The sequence below is a fragment of the Antechinus flavipes genome, chromosome 1 (assembly GCF_016432865.1).
Source record: "Antechinus flavipes isolate AdamAnt ecotype Samford, QLD, Australia chromosome 1, AdamAnt_v2, whole genome shotgun sequence".
NCBI lineage: Eukaryota > Metazoa > Chordata > Mammalia > Dasyuromorphia > Dasyuridae > Antechinus > Antechinus flavipes.
This window is the reverse complement of record NC_067398.1, coordinates 710,194,666-710,211,318: the sequence shown is the minus strand read 5'-3', so window position 1 is coordinate 710,211,318 and position 16,653 is coordinate 710,194,666. Positions and strand designations below refer to the sequence as shown.

At 42.9% G+C, this 16,653-nt stretch overlaps 1 protein-coding gene across 1 annotated transcript in view; it reads right to left on the bottom strand.

Moving 5' to 3' along the window:
• Window positions 1-16,653, bottom strand: part of MYO18B (myosin XVIIIB) — a 335,406-nt gene that overhangs the window by 105,967 nt on the left and 212,786 nt on the right. The window contains 5 exon segments of the mRNA XM_051973021.1: window positions 2,775-2,960; window positions 3,303-3,440; window positions 4,248-4,331; window positions 5,825-5,941; window positions 7,074-7,187. Of these exon segments, the coding sequence (XP_051828981.1) occupies window positions 2,775-2,960; window positions 3,303-3,440; window positions 4,248-4,331; window positions 5,825-5,941; window positions 7,074-7,187 (639 nt within the window).

Below are 16,653 nucleotides of genomic sequence, written 5' to 3'. Positions count from 1 at the left end.
ATTCCAAGTAGCACATTACTGAAACTACTGAACAATAACCATTATCAGCAAATTTTTCATTATATAAAAACCAGATTTGCCTCTCTGCAACTTTTAAGTCATTAGTCTGCCCTCTGGGAACAAGCAGATCAAGTCTAACTTCTTTTCAACATGACAGCCCATCAAATACCTGAAGACAGTTATTGTCTACTCACTAATTCCCGTACTTCCAAGGCTAAATATCCCCGGGTCTTTCATTTGATCCAAATATAACATGATCCTTCACCAACCTGACTGCTTTCCTCTGAATTTACTCCAGTGTATTTCCTAGTTATTATGTTTCATGATCCTTGGATGGACGGATAGACGGATGGATGGGGCTTCTTTGCCTCAATTATGTCCCAGGGTTGGGAAAAATATGAGCTATGTTTTGATCAGCACAGTAATGGCCCTACTACCACCTATCTATTCCTTTATACTGTGTTTCATGATGGATGAAAAGATAAATGGTTGAATGGATGGCAGAAATTTCTTAGTTTGAGATGAATCCCAGAGCTAATGTTCTAGATGTGATCTGACCTGGTTTATCATCTACCTATTTTGGGATATTGTGTTTCATGGTGGATGGATGGGTGGATGACAGATGCAAGGCTACTTTACCTCTCATAGCACAAGTTATTTTTTTTAAGTTAATTACACAGCGTGACGACAAACATCCCAGATCTGGATGGTAGCAATTTCATTCAGTTCAGAATTCACACTAGAAGGACCAGAATTTAAGAATACCTTGAGCAACCGGCATCATTTGACACATCTGATTATAATACATAGGACTATAGTTTATTTGTTATTAGAAGAGTCTTTAAAATGCCAAGGAATTCTTATAATAGTGATTTAGATAAATTATGAAGTATGAACTAGAAAAAAACTAAGTCTTTTCGCGTTTCAAGTGTCTAAAAAGGAATATAACAAGCTTTTCATGTAGCACCTCTGAAATGAGAAGAATTATAGGAAGCAAAAGTTAACTAATCCCTTCTTCCAGGAACTGACATTCTACATCCCAGATCGAGCAGAAGGCCACACTGGAACAGACAAAGCTTAGAAGAAAGTCCTGGCTTTTTCAGTCCCTCTCGTACAAGTGGTCTCCACCATTGCCAGCAGTACCAAAGCTAAACTGGAAGAGTGAAGGGGAAGGATGAGAAAAGAACACGCACCGATCACTGCTCTAAAAATAACAGAGCTTGCTCTCGAAGATCTGATCCCTCTCTCCCTTAATGAAAGCCCCACAGATGGCCCATGAGGAGAGGTAAGCCAAACATATACTTTCTTTTTCTTGTATATCACAATCCACGTCCCCCCCTCCAAAAGCAGGGCACTCCATCTCCCCCAGCTGTCAGCGCCTTCCTTCTGAGCTTTCTTTGCATTTATACCGTATATATTTTTGGATCTGTTTATCTGCGTTCCTCAATTCCCCTGACAGAATATAAGCATCCTGAGAAAAGGGCCTATTTCTTGCTTTATATTTTTTAGTTTTGTATCCCCAGCCCCCAGCATAGTGTCTGGCACAACAGATCTTCAAAATGAGTGTTTGTTGCCTGACTGAGTGCCTGACACATACTAGGTGCTTAATAAATGATCTATCGATTAGATAATTGAGCCCACGCTTAATTCTCACCAAGACAAAACCCAGCTTGAGCCCAATGGGCCAGGCCTGATCCCTGGGATGTTGAGCCTTCCTGAGCCCATTATAAGGCTCATGTCTCTGAAACAAAGCTTGTCCGCCTTTCCCAGACAACCATGAGAGTTCATGAGGTACCGGTTTGGGGCATCCAGACCCTTCCCAAGGCCTCGGTTCTCTGATGTGACCAGGGGCTCACACAAAAAGCAATCCAATTCCTTCCAAACGCCTTCCCCCTCCCCACCACCATTCCTGCCCCAGGAACTTGTCAAAGGTAAAAGCATCCTGGATGACACAAGAGACTTCAGCAATGGCCTGTAAAATATAATGGCCAATTGGCGAGAGACCTGTCATAAAACCCAGGACTTGGACAGAGTGAAGAAGGGAAATCACCAGTTGTTCTGAGGCTTCAGGTCAGTCTCTAGCACACTGGCCCTTTTTCTCTGAGAGAATGATGCTACCTGCTAGGAAACAATGGTCTAAGTTAGCCCCAGAGCTACGGGGATTGGTCGGACAAAGAGTTGATGGGCTTGGGAGGGCAAGTGAGGCAGCCTGGGACGAGACACCAAGGGGCTTAGTCCTTCAAACTGCCGTAATTCTGCAGGGACCGGGCTGAGCAAGAGCGTACTCAAGAACCAGAGAAACTGGTCAGAGATGGGAAGGTGGTAGAAAATGCCCACAGTACTGTTACTCTGACAGTACTGTTAGTGATTATCAGGGGAAATTTGATGACTCACCCACCATTACAAAGAACAGACTATGAGGTAGAGCGAGGGTTTCCATTCACTGAGGGAGCTCACTCTGTACCACCCTGAGAAGGTTAAAGTCTGCTGGCATCAGAGCCATTGAAATCGCCGCTGTCATTATCACTCCTTGCTGCATCCCTCCAGTTATTGGGGCCCTCCCTTTCTAGAGTTCAGAGGACATGTAGTTACTGAGAACATTTCCCCCAATTTTCCAAGAGGATCATAAGTTCTTGGAGGGTAGGGATTGTTTCATTCCTGCCTTTGCATCCCTGGGGCCAGGGCTTAATGATTGTTCCTTAATGTTGAGTTAAGGATGTATATGGGGGTGACGGCTCATCAGCAGGACCTGGGAAGCAGCCGTCTCCACTTACCAAGTCGAGGCACCGACGGCTGGTCTCTGCCTCCTGCTTTATCAGCTCGGCCATGTCAGCTCTCATCTCCTCCATCCTCCTCTGGTAATACAGGCAGGACTCCTTCTGCTCAGTCTCAGAGCTCACTGCCTTCTCCAGCTCCTCACCCATCTTGATTGCACTGTCCCGAAGTCGAATCACCAGAACCTGAGAGGGGAAGCACCTGAATGTTAGGAGAGAGAAAGGGAGAGGGAGAGGGAGAGGGAAAAGGAGAGGGAGAGGGAGAGGAGAAGAGGGAGAGAGAGAGAGAGAGAGAGAGAGAGAGAGAGAGAGAGAGAGAGAGACAAAGAGAGAGACACACAGAGAAAGAGATGGAGAGAGACACAGAGAGACAGAGAGAAAGACAGAGACACAGAGAGAGAGAGAGATTCCCCCATCTATGAGAGAATAAGTTATCTGAAAAACGAGTATTCCGGCCTCTACATCTCTGGACATCGATTCTACATTCTATAATTTATCAGGGTCTTTAAGGCAACAAGCAGGCCCCACCTCAAATCTCTTAATCTGGACTTTGTGGAACTCCAGCTTGTTCTCCAGGTCACAGATTAATGCTTCTTGGCGGCAGACTATGTTGCGATCCACCGTCGTCTTCTCCAGGTGCTCAATGCGAGAAAGTGCAACATGCAGCTGGTGCCAGGTAAGGTATCAGAGTAAACCAGAGACCATCAGTTAGCTGGGAACTCCCCAAATTTTCAACTCAGAAACACAGCAAATATATGGGCACAGTTCTCTGTTCCATTGTTCCCACCTTTTATGACCAGTTCCCCAATATTTAATGATCCAGTTAGGGTTTGACCAGGGAAAAGCAGAGCCTGCCTAACCATCACTCCACCACGTGCAATGATTCTCCAGAATGCGGGGCAGTGGACGTTGGAGTCCATTAAGAACCCCAGAACATTTTCAGGCAAAATGTGGGTGGACCAGGTCTCCCCTAATTGGCAAAGTTGATTTTTTTTAACTAAAGCTCAATGTTTTCCATTTTCCCCCATTCATGTCCATTTTAGATTCAACTGTAGCCCACCAAGGTCTCTCTTGTGTGTTGCTGCTGTTTGGTGGGGGAGGCACACAGCGATACTATTCTCCACTGTACTTACTATCCCATCCAGCTTTGTGTCGTCTACAAATTCATGGGCAAGCCACGTAGTATGTGAAAATAATGTGATTATGAATGTAAATACAAGGGGGCATATAAGTACGCCTGGATAGAACTCCAGTTGTTGTGTGTTTCATGCCATGGTCTGGATTATCTGAATCTGGTAACAAAACATACTCTTGTCTGACTGATTAGTTGCTTAAGACAATTTGGCCAGAGCAGATTTTCTGTCCTTATTCACTTTAGCTACTCTGGTCTGGCTGTCGAAAGCCCACCTTCCTCGCCTCTTTCTTCCTATCCCAAGAGCAGCCCAAGTTCCAGGGCTGGATGAGGGAAACTACCTTTTCTTGCAGGCTTTGCTTCTCCTTCTTTGCTTCTTCCAGGCTCAGCTGCAGTTCCTGAATCTGCACGATGTCTTGGGAAGACTGGCAAGAGCAAAACTCCATCAGGACAGAGAGTCCGGCTGCAAATCAGATCGCCCACCTCTGTCCCTCCTCACCCCATCCACGACCTTTACAAATAGAACTAGAACCTTATGAGGGAAGGATTATTATCCACAAATAATACATCAAGAGCCTGAGAAACAGAGAAACTGAGTCACTTGTTCAGAGCCACAGCTAGGAAGTTTCGGTGGCCAGGCTCAGTGCTATCCATTGTACCACCTACCTGTATCTGGGACACATGAAGGATAAAATTTTACTTATTTGTAATCCTATGCATTTTAGTCATTTAAAAACATAATTCTGAGCAGTCCATAGGTTTCACCAGATTGCTTGTCAAAGAGGTACGTGATAGAAAAAAAGGTGATGAGCTCTTGGTACTTAATTGGAACCTAGGAGAAAGGTGAGCCTCGGAGAGGTGATGGCTTATTCAGGGCATCTTAGTCCATGACCAGGTACCAATAATCCCTCGTTTTAGCACATAGTCCATAAAACCAAAGGATGATAAGAGTCTCAATATACTAGAAACACAACTCACAAGCTAACACAGAGAGGACCATTGCAGTTGACTCTAAGCTTTATGAGGGAAGATATAGTTTCATGTTTGTTTTTGTGTTTGTAGCACCCAGGATAATATCTTGCATGTATCCATAGCTTTATAAATGTTTGTTGAAATATTAATGGAAAGGAGAGAGGGGGAGGAGAGAGGGGGAAGGGAAGAGAGAGGGGTGAAGGAAGGAAGGAAGCAAGCAAGGAAGGAAGGAAGCAAGGAAGAAAAGAAAAAAGGAAAGAAGGAAGGAAGGAAGGAAGAAAGGAAGGAAGGAAGGAAGGAAGGAAGGAAGGAAGGAAGAAGGAAGGAAGGAAGGAAGGAAGGAAGGAAGGAAGGAAGAAGGAAGGAAGGAAGGGGGAGAGAAACAGAAAGAGGCAGAGAAATAGAGGGAGAGAAGAAAAAAGGAAGGGAAGAAAAGAAAAATAGAAAGAATAGAGGAGAGAAAGAATAAAGAGAGACAGAGAAAGAGACAATGAGACAAAAAGAGAGAATATAAAAATAACACAGAGAGAAATGAAAATGGATTTTGTGTAATTGAAAGATTAGATGATATGCAACTAGGTGCTGTAGTGGATACAACATTGCACCTGAAGTCAGGTAGATCTGAATTCAAATCTAGATTCTAATACTTAACTAGTTGCTGGCGCATCACTTCACATCTGTCTACCTCAACTTCTTTGACTGTGAAATGGGAATAATAATAGTACCTACCTCAATCAGCCGAGATTATATTTGTACAGTGTTTAGCACAGTGCCTGGAACATGTTAGATATTTAACCAATGTTTGCTTTCTTCCTGCAAACATGGTGTATATTTGCATCCTTTGGGGTCTTGGGCTCCGTGAATCTCTCCTAGAATCTTCCTGAGATCTCCCAAATATCCATGCACCCACACCTGGAAACCCTGAAATCTGGCTGAGCCTCCTTACCTGGGCAATGAGTTCTTTGTGCTTCTTCATCAGCTCATTCAGATCTTCCTGGTCTTCATCGATCCGTTTCAGGAGATCAGCTCTCTCCAGCTGCAGCCGATATAGCTGCTCATCAACCTGGTACGAAGAAGGTGGGGTGCCCTTGAGATTACAAGGCAAGTGAGACTAGGATTGAGGGGTGCTAGGGGAGGCAGAGTGAAGGAGCCGGCAGCTGGGGACCTCCCTTTTGTCAGTGTACAGCTTCCTGCGCTTTAAAATAAGTCATTGGAAGCAAAACTCAATATTGTGACCAAGCTTAGCCCCCCCATCAGAAAAAAGAAGATGTATAAGACTACACCTCTTTTCTTGTTTTTGTTGTTGTTGTTTTGTTTTTGCAAAGGTGGTAGTCTGTGGGTTTGGAGCTCTGCAGACAATGTGAGACTTCCTTGATCTGTTGGTCGAATAGATGTTTTTTCCCCTCTTTTTTAAAACGTCATCATAAGGGATTAAGCCAATGATTCTCAGCACCCTCGGCCTTCTTTCCTGTCTCTGCCACTATTACTCCAGGAGCCCACACTGTGTGTTTGCCCGTGTCTCCTTCTTGCTCACGGCCAAAGCATCCTTCACCATGGACTGCCCACTGGCGATAAGCAGCTCTGCACTTGGCAAGCACTTCTGCTGCCAGGACCCTCCAGACTTTAGACTCTATTGACAAAGCTCTGGTGAGCCTGACAGGGTTGTCCCCCAGCACGCCATGTTGTACCTCAGAGGAGGGAGAGGTTGGGATAGAAACAGGGCCTGGGATTTCCCCCAAAATGAGGAAGCTCCCTCCACCAATGTAGGTCTATAAATTCTCAGTCTTGCTTCCAGTCTCAGTCTGAGGGCACTGCCCTAGATGCATCAGAAGCAAGATTTGAAAGCAGACTTTCCTGGCTCCCAGCTCATTTCTATTTACTATTTACTCTGTAGAGCTTAGGGAAGGACTGGCAAAAATACATTGTAAAAAATAATAATAATAAAAATAAAATATAAAAATACACTGTATGTGAATGTATATTGTGTATATATATATATAGATGCAATGACATCCTTAGGAGCCTTTTCTCCTTTCTCACTGTACAGCATTGCATTGACAGATTTACAACCTCAGGCCTAGAAGGGGCCAGACCAATGGGCAATGGGCTGTTCCAAGATGGACTCACTCAAAAGTCCCTTCCATAGTGTGTGAGTGCTTGCAGGTACAGGGGGCCGGGCACGGGGCTAGAGTTACCAGATTCTTGTTCCTGGTGATGTTTTCCAGTTCACTGTGCATGTTCTCCAGGTCCAGGGCCAGAAGCTTCTGAGTGTTCTGAGCATCTGCACACTTAGCTTCGCTTTCTTGTAGCTGTACCAGAAAAGCAATAAGGAGAGAGGGAGGGGGAGAGATAAAATGGGGATGGGGATGGGGAAAGGAAAGAGGAGAGACCACCGTGAGATTCAGCGGACCCCAATTGGCAAAGCTGCCTCCTCAAATTAACTCCCTCCCATTCCCAGCCCGCCTTGCACCGGCAACATTATTTACGGTGAACTCTTGAGTGTTTTCACCTATTAAATTACATTGTAGTGCAATTGAAAAAAAATTATTTTGCCCTCACGGAAGTTAGTTTCTATTTTATAGTCAAAACGGCTCTCGATTTAATGGTTACCGCACCATGAAATAAAGCTGCAAATGAGGTTGGGCATGGCTCTTGAAGGAAGCCTTGCTCCAGTGGCTGTCACTCACTGTGAAAATGGAGCCCTTTAAAAACCATCAGGTTCTTGAGAGCAAGACCAGTATCGTCTCCCCCCAAGGGACTGGGTCCCCACTCCTGCCGTCTGTCCAGAAAGTCAGACAGGCGAGGAAGGAGTCCTTAAAATGGAGAAAAGGAAGTGGGGTTTGGGTTCGACTTGACTATGGCTTTTCTTTTACACCAAGGACAAGTCCCTTCAATCAGCAAGCATTTATTAAACACCAGTCTTAAAGGACATGAGAGGCTAAGGTATAGGAGGATCTGTCAAAAAAAAAAAAAAAAAAAGAAGAAGACATTTGGGAAGAGAAAGCTGGGGAAGGAGGCAGTGTCATGATCATTACTTAAAAGTCTAACAGGCAATGGAAGGTAGGACTTGGAGTCAGAAGACTTGGGTTGTGTGACCAGGGACCCATTTGGGTCTCAGTTTATTCATATGCAAAAAAGTGGCTTAAATATAATAATATCTAACATCGCTACATCTCTTTAGGGTAGAGAAAACACTATATATATATATATATATGTATATGTATATGTATATGTATATGTTATACATATAAAATATACATTAATATAATAATATATAGTACACCATTTGCTCTCACAATAAATCTGTGAGGTAGGGGCTAATATTGGGCCATTTCTACAAACAAGGAAATTAAAGAATCACAGAATTATAACTGAAAAAGCCCAAGTGGCCATAGATATAACTCAGCAACTAGCAAATTCTTTTTGTTTAGTCATTTTGAGTCACATCCAACTTTTTGTGATCCCACTGGGAGTTTTCTTGGCAAAGACACTGGAGTTGTCTGCCATTTCTTCTCCAGCTCATTTTACAGATGAGGAAACTGAGGTAAATAGGATTAAGTGACTTCCCAGGGTCACACAGCTAGAAAAGTGTCTAAAGCTGCATTTAAACTCAGCAAGATGAGTCTTCCTGACTCCAAGCCCAGCCCTCTGTCCACTGCATCCCTCCCTTATCCCCAAATTTCCTCTCTCTTTCCAGTGCCTGAGACCCTGGCTGTAGGCTTTGGAAATTAATGACAGATAGATGGGTAGCCAAAGCCCCTTGGGAACAAAAGCCTTTAGGCCACAACCCCATAGCACTAGAGCGGCAAAGCTCCAAACCAACAACCCTGTAACACCAGCAGAGCTGGAACCAGGACAGACCTATTGAAACAGCGCTGCAAACTCTGACTTGCTGGTGTGAGGCCAAAAAAACTAAAGAAGGAATGGGACAAAAAACTGGAGGTGGGGGAGCTGTCCAGCACTCCAGCAAGCCTGAGGGAAAGAGCAAAGCACCCAGCTGGGACCAGTTTTGACTACACAAAAGTCAGTTGGAACAGAGACCAAGACTGGTGAACCATGAATTAGTCAATGTGAAAGGAGGCTGAAATGCTTTGAGATTCAGCCCCCAAGGAAAATAGCCACCAACAAAGAGAGTGTCACAAAGTGAATGAGAAAAAATAAATTGGTAGGATGGATAGAGATTGAAATTATTAGAGATCTCAGAAAGGAAAAAAAACTCAAAGCCCTTGAAAATAAGCAAATAAATCACAAGGGGAAATATTAACAGAGGAAGGAAATATGGCTTCCAAATTTAGTAAACCAATTTAGACATCCATAAGTAAATATTGCAAAACAAAGGAAAATGATCCAAAACTTGATGAGAATGAGGAGCCTGTGGAGTTTTGGGAAAGCATGAAACCATAGCACACTGTCCCTGAGACATTTGACAGAGAAATAAAAATTATGAAAGCAGAATTTGTTTTGTACAACAAACATAATGAGCAGAATAGGAAAAAAATTCTGCAATGACAAGCCATGCCAAAGAAACAAAAGAGAACAATAGATGGAGAATGAAAATATACAGAAATGAAGGATAATCTAGAAGAAAAGAAGCAAAAAACAATCAAAGAAAAATGTTCCTTATGCAAGTAGAGCAAGTATATATATATATACATACATATATGTATATATATATACATATATATGTCTATGCATTTTGTCATATGTATATATGACAAAATGCATAGACAATCAAAAGATCACAAGGTCTTCTGGAAGACCATCACAGGACAAAAAAACCTTAACACGACAATGAATGAAAAAATAGAACTACCCAGAATTTCTGAACATTGAAATGAAATTCTCAATTGGAAATCCATAGTTCATCTCCAGAAAAAGAAAAGGGAAAAAAAATCAAGACTTCAAACTACAAGCCATACAGTGCTTAAATTTAACAATTCAATTAAGAAACAAGTTCTCCAAGCCATCAGGACAAAGACCTTCAAATACAAAGGAAAGGACATTCAAACAATGCAAGACTATTCTGATCCCACTAGAAAAAGGAGGAGGGAATAGGATGATGTCTTCTGAAGGGCACGGGAGCTCAGGATGCAGTCCAGGGTGATCTATCCTGCTAATCTGAACTTAGCTATACAGGACAAAAGATGGACGTGCAACAACAAAGAGTCTGAAACATTTTTAGAAAGAAAACCAGAATAGAAGACGTTATTTGCTTCTCAAACAACCAAAATGCAGGAGGAGTGAAGAAAAGCAGCTGACAAAGACAGCAACAGCAGCTGAGTGACAACAGAGAGATCAATAAGAGACTTCTTTTGAAAGGTACACAAAGACATGGGGTGAAAGCAAAAATCTGGTAGAAGTGACTGGACAAGAAGCATTACAGACAGAACCTGGTGACATTTTGCCTATAGGTGAATCATTATTTGTGAGGGTGGAGGTGGGAGAGGATACAGTGAGGGGGAGAGGGAAGTGGAAGGACAAAGAAGACTTGGATGTATCAGCCTAAGGGTTAGCAATGAGAGATCATCATCCCTATGATCTTGGGAAGAGAAAATGACAAATGGGTGAGGAAGAGTGGGATAGAGATCAAAAGGGGAGAGGAAGGAAGGAAGCCTTCCTTTGATGGAGGGAAGAGGGTTCCATTGATGAAGCTGCCATGGATGAGGAGAAATGGTCTATAAAGGCAAATTTCATCTTCATGTCAGGAAAACCTGCCTAACAATAAATATAAAACGGTCAGCCCTGGGGAGTTGTTGGAGATTTTGACAAGAGGATCTTTTTAAGATCTAGGCAGGACTAGAAGCTCCTTTCTAGCACTTTGGGCAAGTGACAATCTCCCTGAATTTCAGTTTCTTATTTAAAATGAAAGGACTAAGTTACCACTATGTCTCTTTTAGCTTAGAAATATAACCTATGATCTTTTAAACTCCTTATCCAAGTGTTATTCTCGTCTCGGTGTCTCAGTTTCCTCATGTGTTAAATGAGAGAGAACTAAATAGTCTCTGGGCTCCCTTCCTACCTCTAAACATATGATACTATGATTTATAATATTAGAATGCTGTAGTGAGAATTTACACACATATATGGATGCATGTACAACAAAATCTCTTGCCTGTCCAATTCGTCTCTACCGCTCTTTCTCTCTGGCTTTGTCTGTCTCTTTGTTTCTCAGTCTTTGTCTCTATCTATCTGTCTCTATGTCTTTCCATTTCTGTCATCTGTCTGTTTCTGTCTGTCACTTTTTCTATAAGCCACCGTCTCTGTCCCTTTCTCTGAATTTCCATCTCACTGTTTCTCTTTGTCTTTGTCTATCTCTTATTCATGTGAAAATCAGTGGAATTTTACAACTTGTTATTCACAGACATTATGTTTGTCCAGTTGGGAACAGCACGTTTTCTGAGATTAGAACTTGGGGGTTCACTTCCCTGGGTGATTAGGGGTGATTGAGAGACTCTGGAGGAAATAATTTCAAGCAGAACCTGGTCATTTGCATCGTCACAGAGTAATCTCCAGAGGAAATTAGATGCTAGGAGCTTTGCCTGCTTTCTCTGCAGTTGGATTTCTTCCTCGGTGCCCTGAGTCAGGGAATATTCTTCTACTTTGGCAAAGAATTAAGATGTGCCTGGTCTTGGTTCTCTCCAGTAACCTAAAAAAGTCAGCATTTAATGTAAAGGAGAGAGCCCTCCATGTCCTCTTTGAGGGGTGATGGGAAGAATTATGGATCTTACATTTGTAGGTGGAAGGGACCTTAGGGAATACTTGGTTCAATCCCTTGCCCATTTTACAAATGAGGAAACTGAGTCCCAGAAAGACTATCATAGTCCTTGAATAAAAGATGGAAGGGACACTAGAGGCCATTCAGTTTATAGATGAAAAATGGACCTCCAAGCAGCTACTAAAGACCCTATGGGCAATAAATGTTGGAAAGAATTTGATTGCAAGTCCCCTTGCTCCAGAAGAGCCCAAGATAAATAGCAGAACCTAGATTTAAGCTGGAGTCTTCTGACCTCCATGTTGGTGCTCTTTTCAACTTGGCAGCGCTGCCTTCCTTTGAGAACCCTGCCTCAGCATCTCTACCATGTTTCCTCTCACTCTTTCAGAAAAATCTAACCTGATATGTCATTATTGTCAGGAAAGTCCATTGGGACATCAAAGCTTGAGTTACAGCCCAACCACTTCATGTGTGAGCTCCTTCCCCTCAGTTTCCCCTCTTCTGAAATGAGGTGATTATATGAAATGGTGTTCAAGGTCCTTCCCACTCAAAATCTATAATCCTCTGACATTCCTCATGAACCCCATCATCTGATTTCTGGGGCACAAGAAAAAGTCAAAGAATGGAGAAAATGGAAGAAAGCCTTGCCTAGGAAGAAAGCAAACAGCAACAGAGACAGCAGAGAAACAACCTTTAGCCCCCTTGTAAAGGATGGGGGGGGAAGAGACCTAGTGTTTTTTTTTTCATCTTTGTATCTTCAGAGCTTTTCACATGGTATGGTAGGCATTTAAAAACCTCTTGTTGAATTGAATTAAATTCTAGGCACACATCTTATTCTCGCAGGCCTCTGTGATTTCACTGATGTGCCCAGCTTCCATTGAGTGAATGTCTTCTCCCAAAGCAGATCAACTTCCCATTAATGGAGTCTTAGACACAGGAACTGAGGGGTAAAATGATTAGCCAGACATAGCTGTAGGCACAGGCAATTCTTGAACACACAACTTCCTGATTCTGAAGTCAGCTCTTCCATGAAAACTCTCCAAAGAGTTTTGTCTCCATTTGTCTCCAAAGACAATGACCTCCAATACATTTGCTTGTGTTAAGAGATAATATTAAAGCTGTAGCTAATATTTGCACAACACTCTAAGATTTGCAAAATACTTTGGATCATCTAAACAACCCTGGGAGGTTGGTGCTATTATTATCCCCATTTTACAGTTAAGGAAACTGAGGCAGACAAGTTAGGTGACTTGCTAGTGACGGAGGCATGTTTTGAACTTAGGCCTTCCTGACTCCAAGTCCGACCCTTTCTACTTTGTCACCTCGTTCCCCTTTATTGACTACATTTTGAATATCAAAAGGACATTGCTTGTTTATATATCAATTAGACTGAATGAACCTGAAGCCCCTACTGACTCTGAGATTCTATGAATTGAAAGAACAAAAACTCTAAAAGCCCCAGAAATGAATGAAATTTTGCTGAATGGGATCAGTCCCAAAGCCGCCATGATACCCACTGGGCAGGCTTAGAGCTACCAACAAGTGAGCTTAATACTTAGCATTAAAGGTTCCGATTCATTATATTTCTTCAGCTGGAAGAAATATAGGCTTCTCTCTGGCTGGTTTTTCCATTATAGATGACCCTGTGCTAGAATAACTCACCCCACATTATTTCCATATTGAAACAGCTTGATTGACATTTTTATGAAGTAATACAGGAGATCATGTCAGGGCTGAGATCAAATCCTTCATGACTGTCAGCAGAATATTGCCCATTTCTTTAAAAATGACTTCCCTGGGATCGCCTCCAGGCAGGGAAGTCACAAGGAAGTCGGGTGTGACAACAAAGGGCCACTGGCTGGTTCAGTTCCTCAGAAAGTGTTACTGAAATGATATTCGCCTATCTCTAGTTGGCCCCCGTGGATGAAGCTGCTGTAATCTCCCACCTGGCCAAAGTACATGGGGAATTCAGTTCCGTTGAGTTCAATTCAACAACCATTTATCAAGTTCCAAACCGTCCCAAGTTCTGGGGACTGGGACTAGGTACTGGGAACACAAAAACAAACAAAACAAAAGAGTCCCTGCCCTCAAAAGTCTTCCATTCTTTGCGGGGTGTGGGGCAGAGAGGGTGGCAAAACCCAATAAATAAACATTAAAATATGCAAAATAAAAAGTGGGGTTTTCCTTGGAGAAATTTCCTCCCCATGAACAAGAAACAGCTCATGCTTTTTAATTTCATAGTCATCAACCACATGGAACACTTGTTTCCCAAAGACTTTTGATCTCCTCTTTCCATGACTTTGCACATGTGGTGATTCTTCCTGGAAAGGGGCTTGTCCTTTTGCATTGTGGAATCCCTAATTCCCTTCAAGACTCAGCCCAAGGAGCAGCTTCTATAAGAAACCTTTCTGGATTCCTTTACGGGGGAGCATCCCTCCAGCATCCCTACCCCAAGGAATTAACTTTGCATTTGTGTGTGTGTGTGTGTGTGTGTGTGTGTATCTTATATTTATTCATCTGAGTACACACTCCATTACTTTCCCTCTGCCCCCATTGTATGCTCTTTGCAGGCAAGAATTATCTCCTTTTATCCCTAGTACCTAGCTGGGGATGAAGCAATAACTAGCATTAATATAGTGATCTAGATTTGTAAAATATTTTACAATATAATTTCATTTGATTCTTACTATGTCGTCAGTGTGGTTGGTATTCCATTGTTCAGTCATGTTTGAACCACGTCTGACGCTTCATGACTTATTTTGAGTTTTCTTGGCTGGACCATCGTTCCTAGTTTTGTCCACAGATGCAAAGGTGAGATCTGATCCTTCTTTCCTGTGAAGCCCTTCAAATATTTGAAAGCAGTTCCCTTGTCCCTCCCTGAGTCTTTTCCTTTTGCCATTTTCTTCTCTTTTCCTTGACAGATGAAGAAACTGAGGCAAAAAGGATGAAATGATTTACCCAGAGTCACACAGCCAATAAGGGTCTGAGGAGAGATTTGAACTCTGTGCCATCTCGCTGTCAGGAGATGTGATTATTATCCCCATTTTATAGATGAGGAAGATGTGACTGAGAGAGCAACCTGTCACATGCACTTAGAAAGTATTTGAGAGAGGATTTGAACTCCTGGCATCCTGACTTCAGGCCCAGTGCCTTATCTATGCAGACATTTAAATACTTTTTAAATTGAATTGAACTGAATTGAATTATATTGAGACATGGAGGGGGTCGGGAAGCCCTGAGAATTATGGAAATGTTATATCCATCCCATCCCTGGAACAGCTCCCTCCCCCATGTGCCCAGGTAGGTGCCACCTTGCTGAGATAGTTATACTTCACCCTTTGATTTGGAGCCACAAGGTCATGGAATTAGGCCAGAATTTGAAATTGGACCCACTGACCTCAAATCCAGGGCTCTCTTTCTCCTGCACTGCATTGTGGGCAAAAACTGCAATTAAAGACACTACCCTTTCAGGGTCCTGAGATGGGATGACCTTGAAAGGACTATGGCAGGTACTAAACAGCAGCCCTTCCCTGGGAGACACAGCCCACCTTCCTGAAAAAAAAAAGAGAGCCCAATGACCCCATTTCCTGTGGCTCCTTCCATTTCTACCAGGCCTCTGTCTGTCCATTCTTTCACTCAGACTCTACTTCCCCACCCCCCAATCTCCTAACTCACCAAACACTATGCATGTGATAATAAAACAGAAGCTGTAGAATGGAAAATCCTTGCAGGGACTTGCTTAATCTTTCTTTGGGTACCCAATATCTATCATAGAGGAGATGTTTAATAAATGCTCAGTGAATTGAATTAAAGGTATTATTGCCCTGTTTTGCAGTAAGAGAACTGAGGTTCTCCCAGAGGAAGTGTCTTGCCCTTGATCACCCAGCTAGCAAGAAGCAGACAGTAGAATTTCACCTGAGATCCTCCTAATTCCTTGGCAAAAAGGGCCCATCGATTAGGTAAGCATTTGGGAAGTGTTTGCTGACTGACAGCCTCCTTGCCTTATTGCAGACCTCATCAGCATCTGTTTCCAGGTATTCATGGCAGGAGACAGAAAATATACCATGTTGAGCTCTCCTTATTAAAAATCAGTGGCTTTGTCTTTCCAGGGACAAGAACAACTGAGAATCTCCTCTCTGGGTCTCTTTCCTCTCGGTAACTAATACTGTCTCTTTTTCTTTCTTTTTCTCCATTTTCAAGCTCACAGACATGTCCTCTTTCCTCCTGCTTCCTCCCTGGAGAATGTCCAGAAGAGGGAAGCCAGAATGATGGGGAAGGATTGGGAGGAGGGGTTATCCTGAAGGACAGAAGACTCGGGGAGGGACAAGGGAACTGCTTTCAAATATTTGGAGGGCTTCACAGGAAAGAAGGATCAGATCCCACTTTTGCATCTGTGGACAAAAGTAGGAACAATGGTCATGAGCTGCAACAAAGTCAATTTCCGTCTGACATGAGGAAGAACCTCCCAAAGATTTGAGCTGTTTCCAAGTGGAAGATCCTCCTCCTTTTCATTAGAGATAACCAAGCAAGAAGCTGGCTGCTTCTCTGGGTACAAGTTGGCTAGATGGGTCTCTGAGAGCCCTTTCAGCTCTGTCATGCTACAAAGCCTTCTCTGCACTCATCCTCTGAGCTTCTCCTTTTGCCTCTTATCACTAATATTTTCTTTCTTTCTATATTCAAACTCATGGCAACATTTTGTCTTAATGTCCTCCCATCTAGAGTCAAGTGAAATGACATACTCATGAACCAACACCTGAGAGAGAAATCCTCCCAAGATAAACAACTTAAGTCTTTCTTTCTCCATCTTCTCTCGCTCCTTCCCTTTCCCTCTTCTCCTCTCATCTCTTTCCCCCTCTCCTCTCCTTTCCTCTTCCTCCTTTTTGTTCCCCTCTCCCTTCATCTTCTCATTTCTCTCCTCTCAATCAGAACATTCTGTTCTCTTCCTTTCCAATCAGAGCAAGAAACCTTCCCACCCGGAGAGAGCCAATTAAGATTCTCATCACAGATACATAAAACGCAAGCTGATGAATGCGCTGCTTTTCTCAGCAATGCCATCTTGCTTG